Source organism: Eublepharis macularius, chromosome 6 (assembly GCF_028583425.1).
Source record: "Eublepharis macularius isolate TG4126 chromosome 6, MPM_Emac_v1.0, whole genome shotgun sequence".
NCBI classification, from domain to species: domain Eukaryota; kingdom Metazoa; phylum Chordata; class Lepidosauria; order Squamata; family Eublepharidae; genus Eublepharis; species Eublepharis macularius.
In genome coordinates this window covers 25,039,496-25,056,879 of record NC_072795.1, presented here as the reverse complement: position 1 = coordinate 25,056,879, position 17,384 = coordinate 25,039,496, and the positions used below count along the sequence as shown (strand labels likewise).

Genomic DNA, 17,384 nt, shown 5'->3' with positions numbered 1-17,384 from the left:
CACCTTCCAAGATTAGGCAGGTAGCAACATGGGAGAGGGCCTTCTCAGTAGTGGCACCAAAACTCTGGAACTCTCTCCCCAGGGAGATTTGCCTCTCTCTTTCTATTGCCGTCTTCCACCAGCAGGTGAAGATTTCCTGTTTCGCTTGGCATTCCCTCAGTGATCCCTCCTCCCTCCCCAATGTTTGAACTGTTGTTTTGATCTTTTGTATATATTTTAAGTTCTGGTTTTAAATTGTTCTAATGATATATTTGTGTTGTTTCTAATGGCTTTTAAGATGATATTTTTATTTGTATGTTTTAATTTGTTAGCTGCCTTGGTGGCCCTGTGCAGGCAGAAAGGTGAGATAAAAATCCTGTAAATAAAATAAATAAATAAAAATGTTACCCGCACAAACAGCTAACAACTAATACAATAATGGAGGCTACTCAATGTGATTTACCTTTTTTCTTTTTTAAATTATGCTTGTTATTGCTTATACTTCAAGCAGATGAAGCACCTGTACCACAGGCAATGTCTCTTCCCTACTTGGAAAGCACTACGCTTAACAGATGTTCCAGGAGAATCAACAATCTGTGTAATATACTATGCAAATTCACCACTCCTTCTGTAAGAATTAGTGAGCACTCTTATGTTATAAAGAGGCAGTCTAATTGCTTTGCATTGCCTGTTGTGTTCAATGTTTGACTCTCTCCATTGCTACCACAATGTGCATACCTGCTCTCATCATTTACTGACACCGCCACCCGAAGCAGAATTACACCCTTCTAAATCCACTGAATTCTATGAACTTAGAACGCTGTCTCTCTCCTTAGGACTGCACTTTAAATATATGGGGGTATCTTTTCCGATTGCTTACTATTAGCCTTTGTTATAGTATCATTGATAACTACAAGGGTTGGTTTGAGGTCATTCAAGTGCAGCTCATGGATATACTGATTCAACACTCTTATTATAAAAAGCGGAGGGGGGGATATGGAATATCAGCTTGCATCAACAGCCTGGCAACTTCAAATGGAGGCAGGGGAGGAGAGAGAAAAAGTAATTCCAGAAATGCAAAACAAACATTACAATGATTCATCAGCATCAGCAGCTCTCACAAATCAGTTTTCTTCCCCATACAAAACACAGCACACACAACTCAATCCTTCCATCCATCTCACCTCACATGCGACTTATTCTGCCATCTTCCTCCACGTCCCATTCATAAAAAGCTAGTCCATCAGTCACTTGTCCCCTTGCCTTCACACCATCCCTTGAATTTGCCTATCCTTTCTCTTAAGTAGACCCTGTCACAGTGAGGGGGAATGCATGTGTATGAGGGCTCACTCCACTTCTCCCCCCAAAGCAATAGAGGGTATATAGAGTTCCCAAGGTTGCAGAAACATCTGGTTTGTCGCCAAGTGGTCCTGATTCTCAGATTTAAGCATCCCAGGCAGGGACCACTTGGCTAATAGACGCATGATAAATACGTGAAATTCTTTGAACACAGTCTGAGTTCTTAAAAGAGAAAGATCCTCATTCTCTAGCACACTTTTTTACACTGTATCATAGCAGTAAAGGACTACTGCCAAGACTACGAGAGGATATAAAAAATATGAAGCTAATATAGAATCACAGAAGTTACCTTAGCATCCCCTCCCTGGGATGGACACAAGCCTGCTGAAACATATGAAACAGAGGCTAGCCAGGGCAGTGCCACTCTATTCCCTGCCTTGTTCCTGGTCCCTACTTGAGCACTGCTAATGGAGCTCTCCAGATCTTCTAACCCTTCTTGTCCCAGCTGGTTTCCCTTCACCCAATCTTGACGTTGGGGACTGATGCCCCTTGATGACCACCCAGCACTCTTTTCCCCAGTGAACTTGGTGCACACCTCCCTCCTTTATTGTCCCACTCAAGTCATCCAAATAGCCACTCATCTTGCCCCTTCCTGACAGCTGGATAAATGGGTATCTCCTTGCAGGAAAATCATCTCCACTCAGCTGGCAATTTAAGCAGTTTATTACTCCCTTTCCTGGGAAAGAGTTTTTCCCTGAGATCTGGATCCCCTGGAATTAATTCAAGGCATCATACACTCCCCGGTCATGAGAGACCTTAGCTGCTTTATATCATTAAAATCTTCCCATTCTTTGGTTGGAAGCCTGGCAAAGCCTTATAATTGAAACTAGCTTAATTTTGTAGAGTGGACAGATTAAGACTTGGATTCAAAGTCTTGCTTCCATTAGCACTCCCCTTCGTCTATTATGGAGGTGGTTGTTGCATAGCACTTCCCTTTGGTGACAGCTGCTTTCCTACACTGGTCTTGCATGAGTGAAAGCTCCTATGGCTTGAGAAATGTGCTCCAGAGCAGAGGAGCATCCCAAGAAAAAGAGGATTAGAGTATGCAATCTGGATTCCAGAAAAAAGCCATATTTTTGCCAATCTGGCTAAATCCAGCTTTCTTAAATCAAATCAGAGAATCCAGGATCCAGCCCGGGAACCTGGATCCAGTTCCTATCACATCCTATCCTGCTACAGTTATTCAAACAATTGGAAACGTAACACTGGGCTTAACATGCTTATCCTTATATGTTGCATAGATATTTAGTAGAAATTAACATCGTTCTTTTAATTTCAGGACCACTAGACAAACACAATGGAAATGCAAAACTGACTGCTGCCAGGTCTCTGATTTGCTGTATGTTCAAGAGTCTACAAGCAGTAATCTCAAACAAGTCTCAAGTATATATAAGCACACAGGATAATATGGACTCTTCTGCAATGCTCACACAGGTGCATGAGTGAACGTACTTTCTCCGGTACTCAGGCAGTTTGCCTTTGGAAGGTCTCAGCTTCCACTTTTGTAACTTTCCTTTGCCAGTGTGTGCTGAACTTTATGAATGAAAACAATTCCTAAATGCAAAACACGACAGCCATCCACTTATCACACCATTCCATGTGCACAAATTCTGACTCCCATAGGAGGCAAGGAGGAGGGAAATCAGATAAGCCCTGCTACTCAGCAGGGCTTTTTTAAAAAAGGAAAACTTTCAGGGTACTATATAACACAGGCTAGAAAAAGGAAAAAACGTGTATGATTGACTACCCAATTGTCTATTAGTCAGGATGGAGACAAAGAAGTCTCATCTTAGGCACGTTCCATTATCTTTCAAATGTGTAAGCTACCTGCACGGGTCATGGTGGTACTGTAACATATACAATTATACCAGTAACTCATTGCAGTCACCTCAAGTGAGAAAAAATAGCCAGACATACCCTATGGCAGTTCTGAGACACAAGAGCCAACGCAGTATAGTGGTTAGAGTCCTGGACTAGAACCTGGGAGACCCCAGTTCAAATCCCCACTTTGCCATGGAAGCTCACTGGGCATCCATGGGCCAATCAAATGCTCACAGCCTAACTTATTTTGCAGGGTTATTGGGAGGACAAAATGGAGGAGCAGTGAAAGACATAAGGTGCTTTGGGCCCCCACAGAGGAGAAAGGCAAGGCATAAATTAAGTAAATAGGTAAGTGTTTCCTGGACCTGGATAGCCCAGGAAAGCCTGATCTCATCAAATTTCAGAAGCTAAGCAGGGTTGGCCTTGGTTAGTAATTGGATGGGAGACCTCCAATGAAGACCAGGGTTGCATAGGCAGACAATGGCAAACTGCCTCTGTTAGTCTCTTGCCATGAAAAAGCCACCAGGGGTCACCATAAGTCAGCTATGACTTGAGGACACTCTCCAACACAGATAAATGTTTAACAATAATAATAAATAATAACTGCACTTATATACCACTCTTCTAGACAAATTAGTGCCTCACCCAGAATGGTGAACAAATTAGTGTTATTATCATCCCCATAATACAGCTGGGGAGCTGGGGCGGAGAGGCATGGCTTACCTAAGGCCACCTACTGAGCTCATGGCAGTAGTGGGATTTGAACCAGTAGAGTGCTGATTTGCAGACAAACCACTTAACCGCTGTGCTACAGCAAATGCATGCTGTTCTTATGCTCCTTCCATACAGCCCTCACTTTCCCTGACTGTTTTTGTTTTTTTTAAAAAAAACAATTTATTACCAAGGCACTGCTCTGTAAGGAAAGAAAACGACAAACACTGAAATGGGAGATGGCATACATACACTTTACAAAGTAGAATGTAGAGTTCAGGAGAAAGAAAACGCCCCCAGCTTTTCACAAAGATATCCTCAAGCTACAGCTGATAAAAGTCTTCTCATGCCACAGCAATGTTTTTCAGAGAACATTGTATGGGCAGGGCCAAAGACACGGGTCTCTCATACGCTAGAATTGCCCTGCTAGGAAGGAGGTGAGGAAGATCTTCTGGCTTTCAAATGCTACTGCAGCGGCATGGGAAGACTTCCCGAATAGGCCCACCCCAACTAGAAGAATTAAATGTGCACCAAATAAATGTGCATCACCTAAGAATTAAGTGTGCACCAAATAAATGTGCATCACCTAAGCATTAAATGTGCACCAAATAAATGTGCATCACCTAAGAATTAAGTGTGCACCAAATAAATGTGCATCACCTAAGCATTAAATGTGCACCAAATAAATGTGCATCACCTAAGAATTAAGTGTGCACCAAATAAATGTGCATCACCTAAGCATTAAATGTGCACCAAATAAATGTGCATCACCTAAGAATTAAGTGTGCACCAAATAAATGTGCATCACCTAAGCATTAAATGTGCACCAAATAAATGTGCATCACCTAAGAATTAAGTGTGCACCAAATAAATGTGCATCGTCTAAGAATTAAATGTGCACCAAATAAATGTGCATCACCTAAGAATTAAGTGTGCACCAAATAAATGTGCATCACCTAAGCATTAAATGTGCACCAAATAAATGTGCATCACCTAAGCATTAAATGTGCACCAAATAAATGTGCATCACCTAAGCATTAAGTGTGCACCAAATAAATGTGCATCACCTAAGCATTAAGTGTGCACCAAATAAATGTGCATCACCTAAGCATTAAATGTGCACCACGGCCAGGGAAAAAAAGACACAGGAGATGGTGCAGGAAACCATGCGTTAGAAAAATCCACAAATCACATTGGTCAGCCTCATCATTTGCTCTGGAAGTCAAACCAGCAGAAAGAAAGAATTCTGCCAGCAGGAACAGCCAAGCAAGGCCTCAACATTAATGGTTTCGTTACAGACATGGTGACTCACAAAAACGGACATGAAGCCCTGCTATGCTTGCTGGTTTCAGGCAAATGGTTCGCAAACTATTTATACAGCAAAACCTCACAAACGTGTGAGCTTTCTGCTGCAATTAAGGGGGGAAAGATCAGCTCTGGGTGAGCCAGTCTTTGATGAAACCTTCACGTGCCTAAGATAATGAGTAACTGTCTCCGTCTCTGCACACATTGACAATTATTTGCTTTCACTTCAGATCCAGCATTAAAGCAGCTATGGCATTTTATAAGACCAGCCAGCCTTCTGGTTCTTCCGTTGACTCACAAATGTTTCAGAAGACATAACTCTGCTAAGGATAAATGCAGACAAGCCTGCCATGAGAAATATAAAAAGATTTCTACATAAGACAATGAAAAGAAATCATGGAATTGTAAAATGGTTGTGCCGTCTTGGCAGAGAGATTTTAAAATTTTAAGCTAGAGCCTTCTGCACAGACACACACAAAATACACACCTGCAAACAAGTTGTTCTATGGAGCTTCATTGCCCCCTTCTGGTGGATTCTGGCAAAGCAACTAGGACAATAGTCTTCTCCACAGTCTAAACACACCTTAAGAAAAAACAAAGGGATAAAAGCAAACTACATTTCTGCTTTTCTCTTGTTTATATCACAAAACCATTTGAAAGGGAGGGGAGAGAGCAACTGTAAGTGGAATGTAGACTACAAGGGGTGTTCAATTACGCTTTTATTATATACAACTTCCTCTCAGACCTCCATCTATACAGGACCGCACTGTTGTCTATAGTTGCTTGGAGAAAGGTTATCGTAAAGCTGGCATGGATTTTAAAGAGGCGAGGAAGCAACAACGTAACTGACATGGAATACGTTTTCTGGCCATGGAATAAGTTTTCTGGCCACGGAATAAGTTTTCAGGACATAAAAACAAATAAAGAAAAATGAAATCTCAGAGTGCTTAAAACAAATAATGAAGTCGTACTGATTTTCTCCTTGGCAAGAGGATGAACACAAAGCAAGGCAGCCTGCGGTCTTTGGGGACCATTTACGCCCCCACAAAAGCACAGATGATGCCAAATTATTTGATAGGAATGGTTGAAATGTCCCCTTCTTTAGTTCTCAATAGGAAGCAACGTTCTGAACTCGTGCTGGGGAAGCAAGCACGAAGGAGGGCTGCGGAGAAGAACAGGAAGCTCCATGAGGTTCTCCAGTGGTACGAAATAAGTAGTTCCAGTGGGGTAGCCATGTTAGTCTATTGCGGCAAAATAAAGCAGAAGTCCTGTGAAACCACCTTAAAGACTAACATTTAATTCTGGATAAGCTTTTGAGTCATAGCTCACTTCTTCAATTACAACAGGAAGAAAGAAAATCATTTCCAACCTTTTTTTACGGAGAATTGCAGACAGAGAAGGGGAAAGACAGAGGACTTGAAAAAGCCTACTATAATAAATCAGATGACACTCCCTATATCACTTGGGCAGCTTAATAGATGATGGGAGAGATCAAAGGCTCTGGCCTTTCTCACAAATAGCGAAGACTGGACTTCTGCTTTGTTTTGTTAATTAAGCAACACATCAGCCAGATGCTAACATCAGCCCCGGTGCCTGGGTTTCTGGTGCTGGAGGCCAGCCTCGCGCACGCGCAGCCCCGGACTGCATGATGTCATCTCGTGATGACATCATCACACAGTGCTGCCGGCGGGTGGCTGGGGTGGAGTGAGGAGGCCGCCCGCGCACTGTGCGCCGCCCCAGCCACCTGTAGTCCCTGGCTCATGGCTGCTGCGCCTGCCCAGAAGCGGGAGGCGGGTGGCAGTGGCGGCGGCGTGGGGCTGGCCAGTGGTGGTGCAGGGCTGGCTGGCCGTGGCGCGGGATGTGCACCTCCGCCCCTGGCACCCCCTCTAGCGCCCGCTCTGGCCCCGCGGCCCCCGCCTCATCACCTCAACGGTGGTGCCAGCCTTGGCTAACATCATTACTCAAGCTCAGCATCTGCCTCCATGGAATTCTACGCAGCAATAACCAGCATTTCAGCTTACATGATATTCCAACCGGGTTGACTGCTATGGTCCAAGACCACTCAGTATGCAAATCTACACTACCCATCGCCAACTTTATCAAAAGATGTGCATGCATACATAAATCTCATCTCTTCATGAACGTTCTTGCAGCAGTGGATCCTCTGTGGGCACTGGCCCACTTCCTCCTCCAAGTGCACCCTACACGGAGGAACTGATCCACGGTTCTGCTTTCTAAAATCTCAGTGAGAATAGGGATGTACAATCCCAGCTCATATATTCAAGTCACTCCCACCCGCAAAGGGAGAGATGAGGGCATGCACATGCCTGGTTCCACAGAATTTTTATTTGGTCATCATTAATTGAGATGGTGGAATGCAGCGTATTTTGGCCGAGTTTGTCAGTTATAAACACCAATGTTTAACCAATAATGCACACATTTAAAGTCCTGTAGAAGAATATTTCAAGATCCAATACAGTAGTGTGTGAGAGAGAGTGATGTGCTATCAAGTCACTTCTGATTTACGGCAACCCTATGAATTAACGATGTCCCAAACATCTTATCATTAACAACCTTGCTCAGATCTTGCAAACTAAAAGCCCTGGCTTCCTTTATTGAGTCAAGTCACCTAATTCTGGGCCTTCTTCTTTTCCTACTGCCTTCAACTTCTCCTAGCAGCATTGACTTTTCTAGAGAGTCTTGTCTTCTCATGCATAATAGCGTCATTTTTGTCATTTTAGCTTCTAGAAAGAATTCAGGCTTGATTTCATCTAGAACCCACTTAGCTGTCCTTTTCGGCCATCCATGGTATCTGCAAAGATCTCCTCCAGCACCACCTTTCAAATTGATCAACTTTCTTCCTGTCAGCTTTCTTCACTGTCCAACTTTCACAACCATACATAGCAATGAGGAATACCATAGTTTGGATTATGATGTCGGTCCCCAGAGAGACAGCTTTATCCTTAAAGATCTTAAGGGCCTCTTAAGATAGCAGTACTGCTATCTTTTGTGATGGATTTTTGTATCCACTATCTCAGTACTGAAATAACTTACCAGAATGTATTGAATGGTGAGCTTTGCCATCTTTCCGCCCCAGATATTCTTACATATCTCTGCCCCCAGTCAGAGCAGGACTGGGTTCCCCCACTCTCAACTTACCAGCAAGGCAGTCTTTGTCTCACACTGACCACATGCCTTCCCCTTAGCTTTTGGTTTTTCTGTGGATGCAGCACTTGTGACTTTATGTGCACCTAACTGCTTAGCTGACTCTGGAACTGCAAAGCGTAACGGACATAAAAACAGTTATAAACTGCGGGAAGTACAGATTATTGAACAGCACTGAATGGCATGGAGAAGAGAAACACTGACATAAATAAAAATGTGAAGCTACTTGAAGAGTTGTTAATGTGGAAACATCTGGACACAGGAAAGCATCAAAGTGAATGGTTTTTAATTCCAATTAAAGAGTGAAATAAAAATGAAATAAAAACTTAGCAGCTCATTATTGTTCAAAGAAAAGATGAGTCCCATTTAGATTACTGAGATTTCAATTTACAATTTTGTTGTTTAACATTACAATGAGAAAATTATCTACGGCATTTAAAGGTCCCTGTAATATCTTTTGGTAACCTTTTATAGACAGACTTTGTAATACGTTAATTAGGCGAATACTACTTGTTAGGATGAAGATGTGGGCATTAAGTTCTTGGAGGGGAGATTGCTCTAGCATACTCTCTCAAATTATTAATTCATCATTTATATTGTAATAACAAAAGCTGGCAAACGAGGGTTCTCAGCAGGAGCTGACTCGAGGCAGGATGCAGGAGTGCCAGCCCTCCTAATTTTTACCTGCACACACCCCGCCCCCCACTCCCCAGCTCGAATGTACTTTTGAAGGACTTTTGCAGGAGAAACTGCAAAGCAGGACTAATGAAATCAAACCCCACCACTTTGGAAGACAAAAGTACCTCTCCTTGTATCACTCCGATTATTTCCCTCCTGCAAATCAGGTTATCCTGAATTGTACTTAGAAGTTAGCCCTTTTGACTAGTTAGGACTCTCCAAGGCCATAGAACTAAGAGATCCTGATTAGCCTGAATGCAGCAGCGTCTACCCCAAGAAGTGTGTGAGTGCTCAGCTATAGTCCTGAAAGGAACCCTGGGCAGAAGCCATGTTTCCTGACCACCCCCATGACTTCTCGGGCAATATACTGTCTGGGATTGCTGGAGGGAGAGAGAGGCCATGCTTGATATCAAACCCAGAGATTACGATGAGGTTGCAGGAATGGAAAAGCCGACTCACACACAGGAAGGTAGCCAGGCTCCCCTGGGGGCCTGGACACTCCCTTGACAATAGTTCTATTCTTTGGCTTCCTGAGGGTCATCACAATTCAGGCCATGTTTAAAGATCAGAGTTTGCTGGGCAATAATTTTCCAGGACCATTAAGGAATCTGCTTTACAAGGCAGATTTCCCTAAGCTAATGAATCATAAAGAAATCAACAATCTCCTGGCCTTTGTTAAGTCAATCAAGCCACTACCTAGCCTTTGTCCTACAGGCTTGAGCTGGCCACCTGTCAGGTAAAGTAGTCACGTTCATTTTTGGAATTGCCTCCACCTTCCACTGCTTTAAAATGCTAAAGGGTCCAGTAGCACCATTAAGACTAACCAAATTGTAGCATAAGCTTTTGAGAAGCACAGCTGTCTTCTTCATGCATCTGATGAAACGAGCTGTGGTTCTTGACAGCTTGTTACTGGACTCTTTACTATTTTGCAACTACAGACTAACACAGCTAACTCCTCTGGGTGCTTTAAAATGCAAACCTTCCAATCAGATTCAACGTTTCTAGCTGAGACCCAATCCCATCACGGCAGAGAAACTGCACTCCTCTCAATACAACCAGAGGTACATAAAAGCTACTTCTCAGCCCCAAAACTTTTGTATGGATCCTACCTGCTACCCCAGCCCCACAGTTGGCTTACCCTTGCTGAAATAGCTTATTCTTCTTTGGGCATCCCAAGGACTGCAACAGACTTACAGCACACTGGATTCTTCCTTTTCCTGATTTCAATGCAAACTATGAAAGGTATATCTTTGCTCCCCATCTTTCACCTATCTCCCTTTATTTTCCAATTAACACTGCCCCACACATAGAGCATTCTGCTTCTCTCAGCTAGTTAGAAAGATTAGACACTCATTTCTCTTCTCTCCTGTTCCCCATTTACCCCCAAATTTACACTTTAAGCTTAGAGGTAACTGATGCTGCAACTGGAATGGGAACAGTTTTAGTTGATGTTTTCTGGGTATGGTTTGGCCATATGCTAGTTGCTTGTGCTTTGTTTTAATATCTGCTAGTAGGATAAGTTCCCCCCACCCCTTCCTTATATTGTACCCAGTCCCTCAATAAACTCCATATTCCTTTTTAAATCTTTAAAAATCTGTTTCTGTTGTCCAACCAAAGTTTCCCTAAAAGCCCAACTTAACAAATAACCCAAGTTCTCATGCCTGGCCAAACAGCTTTCAACTACTGACAATTCATTACCTTGAGCTTGTTCTCTGAGTACTCTCAGTTTTACTTTGCCTGAAGAAATCTGTTTAAAGAAAAAAGAAGAGGGAATGGTTTCAACTGGGTGGATTCTTAGAATCCCATTTTGGATTTCTTACTATTTGGGGCCATCCATTGTTGGGCCAAATTATTCATCTGCAGGGGTGTGCACAGGAAAAAGGTTCGGGTTTCCCGCTTCGGGTTTATCCAAGGCGGGAAAACAATCCGGAAAACCCCTAAGCCCAAAGTGGCAAGTCGCTTCGGGATTTCAGCATTTCAGCCGCTTCGGTATGCTCCGTAAAAATCCGGAGCATACAGAAGATCAAAGCAGGAGTTGTTGCCAGCTTTTTCACCCAATGGGAAGGGTGAAGAGTTCCCTCTTCCCCCATCCCATTGGATGAAAAAGCTACCCTGTAAACTTTCAAAGCTCAAAGCAGCACTGAAAAGCACTGCTCTGAGCTTTGAAAAACTCCGCACTGGTTTTTTTTTACCCAATCGGAGGGAGGAAGAGGGAGCTCTCTCTTCCTCCTTCCCACTGGATGAAAAAGCCAGCCTGGAAAATTTCAAAGCTCAAAGCAGCACTGAAAAGCAATGCTCTGAGCTTTGAAACACTCCAAGCCAGCTCTTTCACCCAATGGAATGAAAAAGCCAGCCTGGAAACTTACAAAGCGCAAAGCAGCGCTTTTCAGGTATTTTACCTGAATCGGAAACCCGAATCACACTCCCCTATTCATCTGCATGGTAAAAAAAAAAGTAGTTTAAGCCTTTCACAGTTATGCACACTTTTTTTTGAAGTATTTACAGTGGTCCAGAAAATTTATTCAAATTGTGTACACACTCAGCGCAATGTTTTTTTTTTAAAAAAGACAACATGGATTCTTAAAAATCCACCAAAGCCATCATAGAAATTAGCCAAAGGGAAGAAAATTTCTGACATGAAAAACAAGTGATTATTTCCCCTTCCTCCACTACTGGCCTTGCACACACAAGAACTTTTCAAAATCTCCTTTTTCGTAGTACAAGAGCTTGCAGATAGAAAAACAATGACAGAACAGCAAAAAAGAAGGAAGACATTTAAAGCCAAAACCACACACCAGACAACCCTCAATGGCACACACATAGGTAGGTATAAAGCTAGAACAATTCTGTAGCATTTTTAATCAGTGAAAATAAATTGAACCGGAGTTGAATGAAATTCCATGACAGAAGAAAACCTTTCTAAAATCTGTCATCCTTACGTTATGTTTGCAGTACTGACTCCAAAGCAAGCTTCTGTATAGGAAGATAGATTTCTCTATCACTCTTTTTAAAAAAAAGGGGGGGAGGGACATATGAGACAGGGACCCTGACCCGGATGATCCAGGCTAGACTGATCTTATAAGATCTCAAAACCTAAGCAGGGTCAGCCTTGGTTAGTACTTGGATGGGATACCTCTGACAAAGACCAGGGCTGGTATGCAGAGGCAGGCAACGGCAAACCATATCTGTTAGTCTCTTACCTGCCAGGGCTACTACAAGTCGGCTGTGACTTGACAGCACTTTTTTAAAAAAAATTCTTTTGAACACAATGTAAAATTAGCTAAGCAAGCAAATTCTGTGAGCCCACCTGAAATCTCAGGAACACTCTCACCTTTGCAACGTTCTCCTTGTTTTGTGATAACTGGGGCTGCAGGCCCAGGCCAGCCTGGCCAGACTTCCAGTGATATCCATTTGCTTTTCTACAAAAAATTCCAACAGCAGAGTCAGTTTACTTGCTTGTTACCTTCAATTTTTTATGTGCTTCTACATATGCATAATTTTTTTTCTATGCCTCTAATACTACCCCTTCCCAACACACACACATATGAAAAGAGAGGAGGGAGCTCATAAATATCGGATAGATGGACTTTATTAGCACCAATTCTTCCATTTAAAATGGATGCATTGTGGTGCATGAAAAAAACTTAAAATACAAGGCACGCCTTTAAGCCCTGCTGACTTCAACAGGCAGGTTAAAGGTTGAAATCAAAGGGTCTTGGAAGCACTGGATGCCAGGCATGGACCCAAACTGTGAGCTCAGCTCTACTTGAGAGATGTGGCTTTCCTGCTGCAGCCCAATGCATTGCATGAAAAGTGGGTCCCAATGGTTGGTGGACCACAGGAAACAGCACCAAATGCTGCATGGGGGCCAGGGGGGGGGGCAGACACTGTGCAAAAGAGCAAGCAGAAGTGCCCTTGTTTCCAAGCCTGTGGCTTATCTGATTGGTGTGTCTACTGGCGCACATAACATAAACTGGATCTGCACCCCATACTGAGGCAACTGTGTTCACTGGACCAAGGCAGCTTTTTCAGTATGGGCTAGGGATAGACAGGAAGACAACCCTCCTGGCAGCCTTTCACCAAAGATATTTTATCAGCTAACCACATTCCAAACATTTGCTTTTTAAGAATTGCAGCTTGGGGGGTGGGGGGATAGAATGGAGAAGTGTGGGGAGGGGTGCTCAACCCTTCCCTATCACCACCACTTATCAACTCTAAATCTCCCCCTTTTGATGCTACATTTCTATGTAAAAAATAAACCGGGCTCAGAAGAAACATGCAGTTAGCTTGCATGTGCTCACAAACAGTAGGGGAGGTAGTAAACCTATGTCTGACTGTACAATAGCTCACATAATGGGATGCTCTCCCACTACAAAAAAAAAAAATGCCCACATATAAAACCGGGAGGAAATTCTGGGCTAATATCTATTCATTCTGGTACCTGTTGTTTCTTTCTCATTGAGTAGAATTCAAATCAAGTGATCACCCGTCTGCAGTGGAACCATCCAGACACAGCTTTATTGCTTCATCTTGCCCACCAGAGCCTGTTCCAGGTTTTGGAGGAACCTGGGCAGAAAGTGCCCAGGGGCCCCCCGTACTCACTACAAGGCCCCTCTTCTTGCCCACTCACCCACGTGCCCCACTTGCTTCTGAATCATTCCCCCTGCCTACTTGCAAGCTCTCCCACCACCTGCAGTCACAGTTGCTCACACTGCCTGCAAACCATTTTCCCGACGGTGGTGGATGCAGCTAGAAATGCCACTGCCACGGCCATCAGGACTGTTGACGCTTTGTGCGTCACCCACATGCCCTTCTTCAGCAGTAGGCAGCTGGGCGCGCAGGTGACAAGGCACTCACAAGCAGGCAGTGGAAGCCCATGAGCGCAGGCATCAGAGGAAATGCGTAAGTAAAGATTCAGCAGCAGCAAGTCCCACCAGAAGCCAAGAGCCCTGGCAGCGGCCCCAATTCAGCGTATGCTGACGCCAGTCCAGATGCCAATTATTCCAGAGAATCTCTCTCTGGAATAAATGTGAGATATCCCAAGGGGACAGGAAAGCTTCTCTGCTATCCTCTCAGACAGGAGCTTGCTGAGTTTGTCAAATGGCTGCTGCAGGTTACAAGGCCCACAAAGCCTAGAGTTTTCCAAATTTCAGGGCATTGACAAAAAGCTGGGGAAAACCCCATTCTATGCAACCGTAATTGCTTCCTGTTCCAACACGATTTTGCCTCATTGCAAGCAACGAGCAAAGCGAATGATTAAAACGAGAAACTGAAGAGCCGTTGCTTTAAACAACAAAAAATGGGGTTCTAACCACTGAGTTTCTCAAAACTAGAATCCAACATTAAATGCTTTGAGAAAAGGATGCAGAAATTAATGGCGATGATCCAAGGCAATTAGCAACACTTAACACTTAAATGGGACTATATATCTTGTTAAGTGCAGCGGAACACTAATGACTGCACCCTGGCAGTGCTCTTCCGAGGGAGGAATGTTAGCATTATTATTCACATTACCAAGGAAGGGAAACAGATACAGAGAGGTTAATAAAGAACTGAAATGAAAAGAATTAGAGATATTCAGGGTTGTGCTTTGTCTGCAGAACATTCTGACTTCCTAAATGGATTCTATCAAATACAGAACAATTACAACTTTCTGGTGTTTCTGTAAATGCATGCCTATGCACTTAAACTCATATAGGCCTGCGATTCTATTAAAAGATAACTACCTTAAGAAAAAAGAAGAACAATGAAAAACTCCAAAAGAACACCAAGTGAACTTCAGCGGATGAGAAAGTCTTTGAAAATGAATTCTGATATCCAAATGCTGACAGGGTTGGGGCAGGGGCGGGGGCGGGGGGGGGGGCGAAGGCTGGAATCCTGCAAAGCAATGCCCTTGCACAGGACATAACTGTCAGTGTATCAGGAAGCGCCTGAAATTTCTACTACAGTTGTTTGCACAGATGAACATGCAACCTGCTTTTCAGTTTAAAATCATCTCTGCCTGTTCAGCCATTTAAAAAGCAATTGACGAATATACTAACTTACAAGTGAACATGCAGTTCACTCCATAGGAGGACGCAGAAGTATTAGCAGGAAACCTGCTTATCATCTGCCGTAATGATCGTAGTGGAAAAATTGGAAACACAGTAAGAAAGCATCTGTTGTGGAGTGGGGCAGGAAGGCTTGGCATGTAATGCAATGTACAAACTTTGGGCCATTATCCAACTGCAGATAAGTAGAACTAGGGCCATGAATGTGTTTACAGAAAACTGGCACCCATTCATAGCCTACCAGGATATGTAAACAACCCCAGAGAAAGGCTACGATAACAAATACTGCCAGCACCTTAAACAACACAGACTATTCTTTTTATAGCAAAAACATTTTGCAAATAAAGTTTATACAAAATTTCTTTTTTTAATGGATATACCAAGATATGTCGGGGAAAAAACTTTGTCGGATTGCAGCGAAGAGGGGTGATGCAGCCAGAACAGGCAACAATATCAGTGAAGGAGGGCAGTAGCTCCATCAAGCCCAACTGGGAAGGGTGAAACTGCCATCAAGCCTAGTGGCTGCAGAAAGAACTGTATGGCAAGAGCAACTCTGACACCCATCCAAGGAATTATCGTTCTTATCTGTTCCACTTCCAAACAAGTCCAAGGAATGGTGTTTCTGGGAAGAGGTTTCTCTCTGTTTCTATCCTCCACCACAAGACCAATGTTTTTGCTGGGTTCAGAGAGAAGAGGAGCCCCTTTTGACCCCCCCCAACCCACTATGCTGGGGATCACGAGATGTACCATATGGTCAAGACTGCAAGTGAGATTGCCCAGTCCCTTCTTGTATGATTCATCCCTGCTTCCCCATCCCCATCCTTGCCTCCAGTATGGAAGGCCTACATAAGAAAGTTTATCTCCACTAAAACCTTTGAAGATCAAAATGGTGGAGGTGGGATATAAACCTTTGAAATGAATAAAGGAATAGGGACAGAGGTTGCTCAGATTATATAAAGCAAAAAGGACAGTCAAAAAGCACATGAAGAGACAAAGTGGCACAGGTGAGGGGGCTAGCATTATAGTGATGTCATAAATATAACTTCCTAGCCCTACGGAAGTCCTTCTCCCCACTCCTGTCATCCGCAACAAACCAGGGAGCTAAGAGAGACAGCCAAGTTCATCCAGAGGGCTAGTTTCACGTGAAGGAACCTCAGCCTTCCCTATGAGATTCCTTCTCTGCCCCCTCAAACCCTTGCTAGAGTTTGGGGGAGACTTGGTCAAATGGTTGTCACATTCCTCCCCCCCCATAACGCTTCTCAAAAAGCCCCTTTTGTGCCTGGGAAGCACTAAGCCAGGTGTGATAGCTCCTACACTATGAAACAGTCTTCCTTAGGCAATTAGGAATGCTCCTGTGCTTCTATCATTTCAAAAACATTGCAAAACAGAACTGTGGAGGAGGGCATTCTTGTAGAAGCAAAGCTCTATAGTAAAGTTTCAGCTCATGTGGTGACTTTTATTAAGGATAAAGTTGTTCCTTATACTGACCATCTTGCTGCCTTAAATAGATATATTAGCACGTGTTGTTCGGGTTTCTTCCCCCCATTCTACAATCCCAGCCCAACTGCGTTTTTATCTTACTAATCTTTGCTGTTAGATTCAAATGTTGTATCATAATCCACTTACTAACTGACTGAAAAGTTTTTTTATCATGTGTGTAATCCGCCTCAGGTCCCACTAAGGAAGGTGGATTGTAATTCAAAATAATAAATAAATATGGCCATTATGTGAGAAACAAGAAAAGGGTCAGACAGCAGTTTGACAGCAGACTGAGGAATATTAAAAAGTTGGGGTTCAGAGGGTAGAACAGAAGGTTGTTCAGAGTAAAGAAAGGGAAAGAACTCAGAGAAAAGAAAGCCCTATGCTGTCTCGGCTGGGTTACTCATCACTAGTTCCCTAGATAAAAATTCCTTCACTAGAATGATCGCTCTAAAGGACACTTACTCTCTCTCTAGCTTCTCTCTGCTCATGTTTGATTGAAGCTGCTGCAATCTCCTCTCCATTTCTTTATTGTCATGTTCCAGCTGAACCTTCTCCAACTGCAACTCCCGCACACTTCTGAAGAGAGTAAATTTAAACAGACACATGAACAAAACGTGGCACTCAAGTACGGTTCTTTTATTCTGCACCAAGTACTTGAGATACAAGGAAAGCATGAAGGAAACAAAGAAACTGGATTTCAGGATTTGGAGACTGGTCTATACATTTGCAGTCTAGGCCCAAGGACTTCTGCTAAAGAGGTTCAGAAACAGAAGGAAGCAAAAGAGACATTAGAAAGCATTAACAGAGATGTTACTGGCACCCCAAACTCAAAAC

General features: G+C 43.3%; 1 protein-coding gene across 3 annotated transcripts in view; it reads right to left on the bottom strand.

The window, feature by feature from the left end:
* The window catches only part of ZBBX (zinc finger B-box domain containing), a 57,045-nt gene that overhangs the window by 34,653 nt on the left and 5,008 nt on the right, over positions 1–17,384 (bottom strand). For all 3 annotated transcript variants that reach the window (XR_008597323.1, XR_008597324.1, XM_054983391.1), the window contains exons 3-7: positions 17,013–17,126; positions 12,350–12,437; positions 10,717–10,765; positions 8,335–8,450; positions 5,663–5,758 (exon numbers count right to left, since the gene is read on the bottom strand). Coding sequence is in view for 1 of the 3 variants with exons in the window: in XM_054983391.1 (XP_054839366.1) it covers positions 5,663–5,758; positions 8,335–8,450; positions 10,717–10,765; positions 12,350–12,437; positions 17,013–17,126 (463 nt within the window). In the remaining 2 variants the exon portion in view is untranslated. The remainder of the gene's footprint in view (positions 1–5,662; positions 5,759–8,334; positions 8,451–10,716; positions 10,766–12,349; positions 12,438–17,012; positions 17,127–17,384) is intronic.